We start from the raw sequence: 13,103 nt of genomic DNA on the forward strand, positions 1-13,103 counted from the left end.
TTAAAGGTTTAAGATTTAATTTGTTTTACTGGGTGGTGAGCTAAAAAAAACTAAAAACATATGACAAACATACAAGTCAGTGGATGTTATTTGAAGCATTGGTACACTGTGCACTGCACTAATGCTTTCAAGTTAGCAAGCTAACAATATTTAGAAATTTTTGGTTATCTTCATTGAGGGCCAAATGATGAGGAAAAGAAAATATTGTTTGGGGAAAATAGGTAATAGAACTATAACCAAATGTTAGCTAAGAAAAAAAAGGACAATAAGGGCGTTTAAAACAGTGAAATTGGAAAGTGAAAGATAAATAGTTGTTGTTAAAATAATCGCACCAGTAGTTTAATAAAGTGTTTATTTTTCAATGTACTGCCATGGCAAGCACCTTGCCAAAAAACACCATTAGATCTTAACTCAGTTGTTAAAACTGTGTGTTTGTGTTTTAGTTTCAGTACGTCAAACAGCGCAGGAAAACTCCGTAGTGAACTCTGCGGTGGACATGACCCCCATCGAGGCGGACTTCACCTGGCATAAGAAGAAGACAGCTCTGGAGATGGAAATCCAGGAGGCCTTCCTTCGCTTCATGGCCTCCATCCTGAAGGGCTACCGCTCCTACCTCAAACCCATCACCCAGGCACCCTCGGAGAAGGCCACGGCTGCAGACTCCCTCTACGACCTGCAAGGTAAACAGGATATTGTCATCTGGCTTTTCAAAATGAGGAAAGGAATGAAAATTAAGCTGTGAATGTAAATCGTGGATGATGTGTGAAACCATAGACATTGACATGTAGGTTACGGTTTTGTTCATGCACAGCTTAATATTATGGACCCTGGATACGTTGTGTATTCTGGCTTTGTAACCCATGCATTATTTACAGCCTCAATTTGAATAGCTTCACCTAAAGTTGAACGTTATTGGCATTTCTTTTTCAAGGAGCTTCTCCGCTGTCACTCAGCCTAAGTGTTTTTACAAATCAATCACCTCTCTCATCGGCTATAATAAGACTTCACTAATGCCCGTTGCTGGGAAATTGGTTCTCATCTCCATTTAGCTTCAATGTTAGAGATCAATTTTAGATACACATGGAGTGATGGGAAAGGCTTGTAACACAGTACATTTGAGCACTTCTGTTTTAATAGCTCTACACACACACATACACACACACACACACATCTGTATACACAGTTTCTGCTAGACTTGTTTTTTTCCCTCTTATTCTGAATACCCATTAGATTGAACACTTGTTTTATCCCCGGTTTAAATTTCTTTTTTTATGTTTAATTCTCTTTTTCTAAATGCTCTACTCTGTCTTCACTTTTATTATATGTCTTTGTGTCACTTTATATAATCTCTTCTGTCTGTTTACATGTCCCTGCTCTTGCTTTCACTTGTTCTATTATCACCATAATTCACAATAGGAACTTACTGCCATTATATTGCAATATACTGCATTTTATCTATTCGTTATATTGCAGTATACTGCAGTTTATCAATACTATATATTGTGATATACTTGAGTTTATTAGTACTATTTATTGCCATATGTTGCAGTTCATCAGTACATTATATAATGAAAAAGGGAAGAAAATAAGGGGGGAAAGAAAAAAAGGGGGGAAAAACAGCTATACATTAGTTAGTTGAAGAGGGGAACAAATACATTGAAACCTGATTTATTTCTCCCTGAAGTGAGAGTGATTGTGGATATGTGATTTTTAAAATGTTTTAGTTGAATTTAAGAAGTGATAGCACAGTCTCTCCTTGGCTTCCTGCAGGGTTTCTCAAAAGCAGAGACCGAACCCACCAGAAGTTCTACTCCCAGCTCACCAAAACCCAGATATTCATCCGCTTCATTGAGGAGTGCACCTTTGTCAGTGACAAGGACACTGGTCTGGCCTTTTTTGACGACTGCGTCGAGAAGGTGATTACCAGCCCAGCGTCAGGCCGGTTTCAGACATCTACACCGGTTTTATGGTGTTTTGTTTTTCTTCTTCCACCGGAGGTTTCCCTCTACAAGTGGGCCTTTGTTTTATGTTTTATTGGCAAAATAACATTCGTCCACTGGGAGAATAAGGAAGCCAAAATTTCCTCTGATTCATTCTGGTCCCTTTGCTCTCTTTCCTCTTCTTGCAGCTTTTTCCCTCTGATAAAATCGCCGACAAGGGCACCAAGGTAATACGGGGCTTCACTGTAATCACATTTCCTTGCTCCTTGTTTTTTTATGTTTGTGTCAAACATAAAATTCTATTTACTATTTACAAAGGTAAACAAATTAACCTTTTTCTAAATGTTTTCACCAAGGGGATGGGCATTTGCTTCTTTTCTTCTATCCTTGAATCCTAACCACAATCAAATCAGCATGTGTCCCTGCCTAATTTAAGAAGCATAACGGATTGTAATATGTGTGTAGTTGTTTACTTTCTGCCATCAGACAGGATATGACCTGCAGAGTGTGATTTTTGTAAAAGTTATAGATGTCACTGTCATTAAAGCTCTGAGTCCTCACTGCAGGTTGAAGGAGAGTCATCTGAGGACACGAAACTATTGGAGCTGGATGAGTCTCAGAAGAGCGAGCACACTGTCTTCGTCATGCCCCCTGAACCTCCAGTTGACGATGGAACTGAACCTACCCCCAAATACACGTATGTCTTTTAACTGTAGTATATTAAAACTTGATTAGACAGAAAAAGATAGATAACAAAACAGAAAACACCCTGAGTCACGTGACCTTAAAACAATTCTTTTTCTCTTCCTCCAGCTATAAAAGTTTCCCCAGGCTGCGTATGGAGCTGTTTGACCGTCCCAGGGAGTTACGGCCAGCACTCAGCAGCAGAGCAGCAGGGGCCAGTCTGTCCAGCAGCCCTGCTCTACTGGCTAAGAGGACGAAGCAGGTGTGTACACATAATCACTCACAGCAGAAGAAGTTTATCAGACCCTTTTTGTGTCCTACTGTCTCATTTTATATGTTTTATTTAATGATTTTAAATATTTCTTTTGATATATGTTTCACATCTTACATCATTTTATCTTGTATAATTTTGTGATGTGTGATGTTATTTTTATCTTAAGCACATGGAGTCTACACCTGTTGTATGAAATTTGCTATAAAAATTAACTTGACTCTCAATCCCCTGTCCTTATCAGCTCTCAAACCATTCATGCTTTCAATGTGCACCTGATCCAACAGGAGATCAAGCTAGCATACAAGATGGCCAAGCGTTTCTACTCCAACCCTCCGCTGTGGGCACGCTGTCTGTTCAGTCACTGCTACAGTCTGTGGTTCATCTGCCTGCCAGCAGCCGTGAGACTTTCCAAGTCGAAAAGCCGTGCCATGCAGCAGGCGTACAACGTGCTGCTGAAGATGAGAACCACTGAGGTGGAGGTGCTGGATGAGGTGAGATTTTACTCATATTTAAATGCTTTTACTAAAGGTTTTCGTATGTCTATATATGTAATAATGAGTTATTTTTATTATTATTTGTGCCCTTTTTTCATGTTTTTATCTGTCCGGCTTTCAGGTGTGTTACAGAGTGGTGATGCAGCTCTGTGGTGTGTGGGGTCTTCCTGTCATGGCTGTGCGAGTCCTGGTTGAGATGAAGAAAGCCGGAGTACATCCGAACGCCATCACATATGGATACTACAACAAGGTCATATAGAGTCTTTTAAACTGCGAAAGCATTTCTCTAATTTAGCTCAAATGACTGAAAACACTACAACCTCAAAGGGGACCTATTTTGGTTTTCATTTTTTTTTTGTCATTTATGTTTTTTTGTCCTTTCTATTCAATCTATTTCTTTCAAGCACACAAGGAAAAAAAGAGCAAAAAACAGATACAGTACAGGCTTTAACTGAGGGGTACAGGAAATGTGGTAAAAACAAAAAAATATATAATGTTATTATGTAGGTGGTCCATATTTAAAGTGGCTCAAGTTTTAAATAATGAGGTAAGTGTCTGTAGAAAGCTTCAACCACTTTAAATACTCTGTTTAGAATCTTTTTTTCTACTTTAGATACAAGAAGTCAGAATGGGACTGATTTCTTTATGTGTTGCCTACACTGCTTTGTGTAGCTACATGCTAACATCAGGGAAACATGTAATTTTACTGCTGAAACATGTCCTGTTGTTTTTAGAAACTTTTATTGGGGATATTTCTTGATAGATAGTTTTTTTTTTATCATTCCCCCGGCTGCAGTGATGGTGCAGAGACACTGAGATATGGAAGATCTGGAAGTGCTGACCAATTAAAGCAGGCTGGCCTTTTTTTCGGATGAGGGGGGCTTAAAGAGACAGGCATTGATACGTTGCGTTTCAGTGAATACAGGTGTTCCAGCATAGACAGTGTGAGGAAAATATAGTCTTTTTTGAACATTAAAGCATGGAAACATGTTCTCGTAGAAACCCAAAATACAATTATGAACCTAAAAATGACTGTAATAGGTCCCCTTTAAGCCACAACATCAATAATTTGAAGACATTCAGTCTACCTCCACATGTCCTCATCCTTCAGTCTGGTCCCTCCGCAGGCCGTCCTAGAGAGCCCGTGGCCGAGCAGGAACCGCAGTGGCCTCTTCATGTGGACAAAGCTGCGTAATGTGCTGCGTGGAGTGGCCCAGTTTAAGCAAGCTCTAGACCGAACGTCATCCAAGACGGGACCCAGACTTAGTACGACAGGTGGGATTAAATTTACACTTTGTTAGGACAAAAATGTTGTGTCAAAATAAGTTCATCTAACGCTATCCATTTCCTTGTTTCACTTTTTTTCTGAACATGTTCTTTCTGTAGCTGCTTCAAATGGTGGATCTGCAGTCACTGACTCTGACCGTTTGAGTCATGGAAGTGCCGACAGCTCAAGTGAGGTCAACGGTGAGGAACACAACCTGTTTTCCCACAGCCACGGCATGGAAGACACAGCTGACAACCACTGTAGCACAGGTATCCTGCAGTTCCCTAAAGTTAAGAGGGTTGCATGTGGAAAGCTTAACCATTTGAAACCTGGACAAATTGCCTTAATTTCTTTTAAAAACATAGGAAGAAGACAATAAGCAACCTAGGAAGAAATTACCCAAAAATCAGCAAGAAATTAGTAAAAAGTGCCAGAAAATTACCTGAAAATAAACAAAAACCAAAAACAAACAAACAGAACCAATAGCAAAGTAAAAAAAGAAACAAAACAAAGACAAGAAAAAGTGCAGGAAAATTAAAAGAATTTTGTGAAAAATATTACATATATACCTATGATAATTAGAAATATAGTTTTCTGGACATTTTTCCCTGACTTTTTAAGAAAAACAGTTTTTTAAATCTATGGATTTCTTGCAATTTGTGGGACATATCTTGCGAGTAGCACATTGCTTTTTCCCCATTTTTTTGAAAGAAATCAAACCAATTAGCTTAATTAGTTCAAAGGTTCTTGTGAGAGGCAGCTTAATGCAGCACAAGGAAATTGATGTCAATCCAGGTTTCAGAGGGTTAAAAAACCTGAAGGTTTATGAGTCTCTGACCATTACTGAGATGTGGACTTGCACTGATACCAGTGGCTTCAACTTAACAGCTTTCATAGCAAGGTTTTTGTGATTTTTGTGATCCACAGGTAGGCAGTCTGATCAAGGCTATGGCTCCAAGGATGAGTTACACCAGGAGCTGGCAGAGCCGTCACACACGGCTGTCCTCGCCGCTGAAGAGAGAAACGATTCCAAAGCACAACATAATGGTAAGAAATGCTACTTTTATTCCACATGCAGTTCTTGTTTCACAGTCAAAGGTTGCGTGTGCCACAGAAACCCCATTTCCTCTTTGTACATTGCTATTGTTCTGTTGTCACTGTACTTTTATAACCAGGAGGTGACATTGCCGGTTCAGTGGACAGTGCTGTAGCAGTAGCAGAGCCACCCAGTCCTGTTGAAGTGTCCTCTCCTGTCCCCAGTATTGTGAAACTGTCCACAGGGAGCTTTGACGGTGGCAGGGAAACAGGTGAGGACAAAGATGAGGCATTTAATCTTTATCAAAGAATGCTTTTCAATGGTTTTAGAGTCCAATCAGAAATTTGGATGGCAATTTTGTCACCTCTACTATTTGTCATAATGGATTGTTTTGTTTTCTATTTAAACTAACCTATTTAACTTGAGTTTTAATAAAAACAGACGACTATTATTACATCTATTCATTCTGCAGGTACAGGGAAGCTGTTCAGAAGACACAGCAAGAATGATAACGTGTCTCTCCCTGATGATGATGCCTCTCTGCCAACGGGCGATGGAGCTAACCCACCGCAGCAGCAGCGGCAGAAAGCCTTTGCTGAACGCAGCTGTAGCTTCAGCGCTGAAACGCGTGCCGGGATGCTCCTAGAGAAAGGCGTGGACCACATGGCCAGTCAGATGGGTGCCGATGCTCGCATCCTGGCTGCAGCGCTCTGTTCAGGCCAAAGTCCGCCCCCGAATAGTGTGTCCAAGTCACTTTTTAAAGACCTGGAGGAAGAGCCTGAAGATGATCAGGGCTTGATGCTGGTAAAACTGCAAGAGGAAGAGGGGCCAGGAGCATCAGAAGAAGGGAAGGGAGATGATGAAGAGGTGGAGAAGTTACAAAAGGAGAAACGAGAGAGGAAGCAAACTGAAACAAACGAGGAGGACTCTGGGTTGCGAGGGCTGGAAAGGGAGGACGTGGAGGTGGGAGCTGACCCGCTTTCTCTCTTGGTGACTGAGAGCGAGGAGTCGGCGTCTGTCAGCAGCCAGGAGCCGCCGCGCTCCGTGCCAGCTGTGGTGTCCCGCAACCTGGCTGAAGAGATCGAAATGTACATGAGCCTGAGAAGCCCTCTGGGTGTGAAGTCCTCCAGCATGGAGCTCCAGCAGGCTCAGGGAGACTCCCCTGACACCCCACAGCCCAAACAGACTCTGGAACGCAGGTCCAGCCTCCCCGTGCCTCCTGTCAAAACTCCAACTGGCTCTCCAGGAGATACACCCAAACGCAGCCCCAACACTGTTACTCGCTCCAAGACCTTTGCAGCAAAGACAAAGACCCCCGGCAGCACAGCGGGCAGCCCCGGTCCTAGATCATCCTCACTGACAGCACTGGTGAAGTCCTCCCAGGGAGGCTCGTTGGGCTCGGTTATTAACTCCATTTCAGGCATCAAGATGGACACACTCTTGTCAGGACCTAAAATTGATGTGCTTAAATCAAGCATGAAACAGGCGGCAAATGTGGCCAGCAAAGTGTGGGGAGCAGTCGCTTCAGCTTACTCCTACTCAGATGACGAGGTGAGTCATTAATTCTTGATATTTTAAACTTTTTTTTTATTTTTAGAAAAAACAGGAAGGAACCAAGGCACTCGTACTTAGGGAAAAAGTTAAATTATTGCATTGGCAGGTTTTAAAAGTAGAACATGATTAAGAATCACAACATCTCCTATGATGAAACAGACTTAAACACAAAGGGTAATTGAATTGGAGCAGTCCTCGAAATCTCATTTGATTTTACTCTGCAGGATGAAGTTCAGGGTGGTGGCGGCTTCCCGTCTCATCTGGATGAAAACATGCTGGCTGCACATGACGTAGATGAGAGTCCTGAGAGAGGAGCCATCCCGGGGTTGGTGTCCAACGGTCTCAACCAGAGCTGCACCAGCCTGGGCAGCAGCAGCGGCAGCAGTGACACGGGCCGAGGGACCCACCAGACACGTAAGCACTCATCTTGTAGTGATATGCTTAAAGAGTAACTAAACCCCTCAATTTGGTTTGAATGCCTCCCTCCTGGAGTGTGAAAAAAGTCTCTAAAATTGGCAGGGCAAAGACACATCCAGTCTCCTCTCTGCTCCCCCGCACACACACAAAATAAAATCAATCCAAACTCTAGACTGCAACTGACAACTTTGCAGTGCTTTAAGATTAACCGTTCATGTATCAACAATTTAATGAGGTGTTTTTTATTTATCTTTTACAAAATGATAAAGTATAAAATATTAGACCCTCTCTGTAAACTTTTTGGCCTTGCTGCTGTCTCGGTGATTGGTGAGAGGGCGGAGAAAGAGCGGCGATGGGGGGCTTGGTTGGTAACAAAAACATGCACGCTGTGAACCCATCAACCAATAGCAGAATTCAATTGCAATAGCCAGGTTTTAACCTTTAGAGGGCAGTCTTTATCTCTCTCAAAATTACAACATGAATCAATCAACAACACTACTAAATACCCATATATATTGCTTTTCAACTGAAGTGAAATAAGTTTGTTTTTGTCTTTATATGCAGATCCAACTCCAGGACGAGCAGGCAGGGGCCCAGACTCTGAGCAAAGCTCCTCGCATCATGCATCTTCCACAAGCATTTACCAGAACTGTGCCCTGGAGGTCAGACATACTGCACACACACCTTTGCTGCTGCTGTGCTTTCACTGCCAACATTGAAATAACTCTTAACTGGCTTTATGTAATTCTGCTGTCAGGTCCTGATGTCCAGCTGCTCCCAGTGCCGCTCCTGTGAAGCTCTGGTGTACGATGAGGAGATAATGGCTGGATGGACAGCCGACGACTCAAATCTGAACACAAATTGTCCTTTCTGTCGCACAGCCTTTCTTCCCTTACTGCATGTTGAGTTTCATGACCTGCGCACAATGACCGGGTAAGAATCTGTTTTTGTAGAATTTAATATGTGATGCATCTTCACTTTTAACAAATGCAAGTTGACTATTGAGTGATTTTTTCCTCTCAGGTTCTACATGAATCCCAGTGCCTCAGGAGACAGTATCCACAGCACCAGTGCCCAGCCCACAGCCAGCAGCTCAGCTGACGTAAAGTCACCAGACCTTATGGCTTTCCCTGAAGAGGAACAGAGAGAAACTCCAGATAATCTGCCTGGAACACACAGGAGGTATATACTTAACAACGTCATGTGAAACATCTAAAGTTTGAGATGTAAAATCAGTTTGACAATAAAGCCATGGTCTGCATGATGTTTTTGGAGCGCTATGACACTGACCACACATACACACACACACACACACGAAAAGTAGATAGGCGGACTTGTGTGGTGTGTTCACTGGCAGTGGGAATGCACCATTTAGTGGGTTTACCAGTGAAAAACCTGCGTCCACATACTAACTTTGGTGGTAAAGCAGTATAAGAAAGCCCTCTGACTGTCGTGGTTCTTCCACCTGAATCCTCTTTTGTGTGTCTTGTGTGTTTCAAGTCTGATTCCAGAGCCAACGCAGTCGGACCCCCTGGGTCTCCTGGAGCACCAGGCAGCGGGGAAGCAGCAAAAGTGCAGTGGGACGTCACTGACACGCAGCAACAGTGTTGGCGGCCCTCTGCAGAGCATGGACTACTCCCAGAGACCTGGACATGGTGTCTCCACCACCAGCCTGCCCTGCAGCCTGCAAGAGGTGTCGGTCAGTTCTCCTTACTTTAACAAACCAATGCTATTGTGTTAACATTTTGCAGAAACCACTGTTTGTGTAGTTTATTAAAAATAATTGGTGTTTTTTGGCTGTCAGGATGGCATGGGGACAAAACGGCCAAACCCCAAGCCTGTGTCCGTACCGTACCTCAGCCCATTGGTTCTGCGCAAGGAGCTGGAGACGCTGTTGGAGAATGAGGGAGATCAGGTACAGTACTCACATGATTTCAGTCTGCTTTATTGCAAATATCTGCCACAGAGCTACTTAACCACTCTGTCATGTTCAACCAGGTTATCTACACCCACAAGTTCCTCAGCCAGCACCCCATCATCTTCTGGAACCTGGTTTGGTATTTCCGTCGGCTGGACCTGCCCACTCACCTGCCTGGTCTCATCCTAAACTCTGAGCACTGCAACAAAGGAGTACAGGTAAGAGATTTAACATGTCATCCATCATTATTCTTTCTTTCTCATTTGTTATGGCTTTTTATTCTTTCCCAAACAATTTACATACATGTTAATGTGTACCATAGCTTTTCCGCCAAAAAGTTTCAGTATAGTACCTTTGGAATCAAAGTAACACCTATGAAAAGGTACCTAGACCCTGGATCTATTTAGATACAATTCACAACTTTTCACAGTGGAAACACCAAAGAATATATATATAAATATATATATATATATATATATATATATTCTTTAACTAATGGTTTTATCTTTGCAGCTGCCCCTGACGTCACTATCCCAGGACAGTAAGCAGGTGTACGTCCAGCTCCTGTGGGACAACATCAACCTGCACCAGGAACATGGAGACCCCCTCTACCTGCTCTGGAGGACTTTGTGTGAGTGTGCACATGGATACACATCAGACCGTAGTGTCACAACTCCAGTATCAGCTATAATAGTAGTGGCTGACAACCCTAAATGCCAAAAATAAACACTTTTATAGCCCTGTTTTTTTTATTTGTAATTAACCTTCTCTACCAGTAGAGGGAGACAAAGACAACTATTTTTGATGTCATACATAAAGGCAGTGTGCAGATATATTGGTTGCATATTGAGCTAATTATAAAGGTTTTATGGATTTAAAATTAGCTTAAAAATGTGGGGAAAAAATGGCAAAATGTAATGATTTTGTCACTTTTGGCCAGAAGACTTGAGGCTCTTTACTCTAAAGGATAGAATAACAGGTTCTCTGATGGCGGCCTGTGTTTTGTTTTTCAGTGGAGAAGAAGGGCACGTTGGCACCAACAGACCACCAGGAGATTCGCACCCTCCTCAACACTATTGTTCGCAACATCCAGACCAACGACGTCTACGGGCCAATCAACCTGCTGATCCGAGAGATCAAACGGCGCCCGGAGGGGGTCAAACGGCAGAGGTCAGACTTTATTCTCCATATATCTGATTCAGCTCTACTTGGAGCACTTTTTATGTCTTCTAATAGGTTCACGATTTTCCTGCAAAGTATTTGGACATTAATATTCTTGTAATGTTCATTTGAACACCACTTTTATCTCATTTCTGTGTGCTGTATTTCTCTCAGGAGTATCTATAGAGAAATTTTGTTCCTCTCACTGGTGGCCTTGGGAAGGGAGAACATCGACGTAGGTGAGTAAATTGCGTGCAAAAGACTTAAAGTGTTCCTCAGTTGTATCATGTCATTTTGAAGCAGAGTTGCATCAGCATTTTCATTTGTGAAACTCTGAATTCATCTCTTGCACATTTTTTTTTGATCATTAAAAGTGGAGCTTTCCTTAGATGTTGAGAGTGATAACTTTAGACTATCACTTTTGCTGTTTTCTGACGTTCTGAATCTTCCCTTCCTTCACTGTAACCCTGCAGAGGCCTTCGACAGGGAGTACCGCCTTGCTTATGACGAACTGAGCGCCGAGCAGCTCAAGTCTTTGCACCGCATCGATCGCCCGCCCAGCGCCAGCGTCCAGTGGTGCCTTAAATGCTTTGGCAGCCCTGTGATCTGATCACAAACACCTGCGGCAAAGAAGGAAAACCTGACTGTTTGTGTGACAGCAGGAAGGAAGAATAGGTGGCAACCTGGGGTGTGAGCGAAAAAATTTGTATTTAAATACCTCCAATTGCCCAAACATGGTACTTCCTCTTCTCCTTGCCTTGGAAGATGCCTCATTGTCTGCTTTTTTTAATGCTTTTCATCGGTTTTCCAAGCAGCGACTTACAGGTGGGACTGTTTCTGTAAATGTCTCGGAAAGCTGCAGTGAATCTCTTGGGACTAGTTGTGTGTCTCTACAGATGGTGTATAGAATGATTTAATCACTGTACAGAATGTATTGACTGCCTCTATGGTGTAGACATATCTGTGTGTTTGTGTGTGTCACCTCCCCGTCTTATAGCCTTTTGCCTACTCTGCTTAAATCTGCCCTAACTATCGCGACATTAGATCAGTTGTTTGAGAGCATGTACAGATCGCGACTGTTCCCTTGTGCACTTTCTAAAAAAACAAAAAAACACAGTAACTCAAATCCACCTGCCTTTTTGTACATATTGTTTACTTTAGGGGGAAAATCTGAAGCCAGGGTTGCCTATTGTTTTTATGGAGGCAACAAGTCTCGATTTTGTGTGATCCAAGTCTTAATGAATGTTCAGGTTTGTTTCATTGTATATGTCCGTGTAAATACGCATTGGAAGCACACGTGTAAACAGGAGAAGACTGAGGACAATCACTAATTATCAATCACTAAAATTGATTCTGCAACATTCCAGATGCCCTGCAATCAAACCAGGTCTTGAAGAAGTATTATTGACGTCTGCGACAGCCTGCGTGTGATTAAAAGCAGACGACTGGAGGGAGAGATTATACAACAAATAGATCAGTGGGAAGTGAGAAGGCATGCAACACTACTGATTTCCACACTTTAAAACCAAGACACGAGTTCTGTTGCAGGGAACGGTGGCTCAGCGCAAAGAAGTCAATCCAACTTCTGTTTTTAATTCCTGCATTTTTTTTAAAGTAACATACTTGTTCAGCTAATATGTAAAGTTAAATTAGAACTCAGATATACTGGGGCTATTCCTTCTTCTAGCATAGAGTGAACCAGAAAGTTGTTTTTTTAATTGGGTATTTGCAGACAAGGTTGCTTTTATGGTTTACAAACTGTAGCTTTGGATGATATTGGTAGCTTTATACTGCAAAGGGCTTCTTCAGTACTGCTGACAATGTGTTAAGAAAGGCAGAATTTAACAACATGACATTCCACGAATTGCTCGGCAAAGTGTGATGGACTGTTGGGAAATGGGCGTCCTGTGGTAGATTTGGGAGAGCGACTTGTACAGAAGCGATGATATTGTGAATTATTCGATTTGCACTGCAGAGATAAAACCTTGCCTTAACCCCGGGTGAGGATGAGATGAGACCGCCTCAGAATGACATTAGTTTTCGCTCCGAAACAAAAAGAAATTCTCAATTATTTATTTTTGTATCATCAACATTTGCATTGCAGACGGTGCAAGTTTAGCATTTGTATGACTAACAATCCCCTCCTTTCCCTTTTAGCGTGTCTTAAGGGATCCCCCCTCTGTACTGACTTTGTAAATTTGACCTCCGTATGGCCGAGGATGTACAGAAGAGACTGTTCTTTAACTATAGATTAAGTGATCTCTTACCGTCCTGTGGAAAGGAATTGAATGTCTACACTTTAGTGCGCTGCAATAAATGAGTTTGTTAACTGATTGAAAACAAAATGTGTCCATTTTT

General features: G+C 42.3%; 1 protein-coding gene across 3 annotated transcripts in view; it reads left to right on the plus strand.

The window, feature by feature from the left end:
* Positions 1 to 13,090, plus strand: part of dennd4c (DENN/MADD domain containing 4C) — a 38,242-nt gene extending 25,152 nt beyond the window's left edge. The window contains exons 12-34 of one of the 3 annotated variants that reach the window (XM_042512773.2): positions 444 to 680; positions 1,771 to 1,916; positions 2,129 to 2,167; positions 2,507 to 2,637; positions 2,754 to 2,886; positions 3,183 to 3,389; positions 3,514 to 3,642; positions 4,520 to 4,667; positions 4,779 to 4,928; positions 5,587 to 5,706; positions 5,835 to 5,966; positions 6,168 to 7,246; positions 7,474 to 7,663; positions 8,231 to 8,328; positions 8,424 to 8,599; positions 8,690 to 8,848; positions 9,167 to 9,359; positions 9,471 to 9,581; positions 9,665 to 9,802; positions 10,098 to 10,215; positions 10,598 to 10,754; positions 10,920 to 10,984; positions 11,219 to 13,090. In XM_042512773.2, coding sequence (XP_042368707.2) covers positions 444 to 680; positions 1,771 to 1,916; positions 2,129 to 2,167; positions 2,507 to 2,637; positions 2,754 to 2,886; positions 3,183 to 3,389; positions 3,514 to 3,642; positions 4,520 to 4,667; positions 4,779 to 4,928; positions 5,587 to 5,706; positions 5,835 to 5,966; positions 6,168 to 7,246; positions 7,474 to 7,663; positions 8,231 to 8,328; positions 8,424 to 8,599; positions 8,690 to 8,848; positions 9,167 to 9,359; positions 9,471 to 9,581; positions 9,665 to 9,802; positions 10,098 to 10,215; positions 10,598 to 10,754; positions 10,920 to 10,984; positions 11,219 to 11,355 — 4,193 coding nt within the window. In that variant the 3' untranslated portion in view covers positions 11,356 to 13,090. Of the gene's footprint in view, positions 1 to 443; positions 681 to 1,770; positions 1,917 to 2,128; positions 2,168 to 2,506; positions 2,638 to 2,753; positions 2,887 to 3,182; positions 3,390 to 3,513; positions 3,643 to 4,519; positions 4,668 to 4,778; positions 4,929 to 5,586; positions 5,707 to 5,834; positions 5,967 to 6,167; positions 7,247 to 7,473; positions 7,664 to 8,230; positions 8,329 to 8,423; positions 8,600 to 8,689; positions 8,849 to 9,166; positions 9,366 to 9,470; positions 9,582 to 9,664; positions 9,803 to 10,097; positions 10,216 to 10,597; positions 10,755 to 10,919; positions 10,985 to 11,218 lie in introns of all 3 variants that reach the window. The other 2 variants (XM_042512772.2, XM_042512774.2) reach the window with 2 other exon arrangements.
* The last annotated feature ends 13 nt before the right edge of the window (positions 13,091 to 13,103 follow it).

Source organism: Plectropomus leopardus, chromosome 23 (genome assembly GCF_026936395.1).
Source record: "Plectropomus leopardus strain MGB_pleo_1.0 chromosome 23, ASM2693639v1, whole genome shotgun sequence".
Classification (NCBI taxonomy): Eukaryota; Metazoa; Chordata; class Actinopteri; order Perciformes; family Serranidae; genus Plectropomus; species Plectropomus leopardus.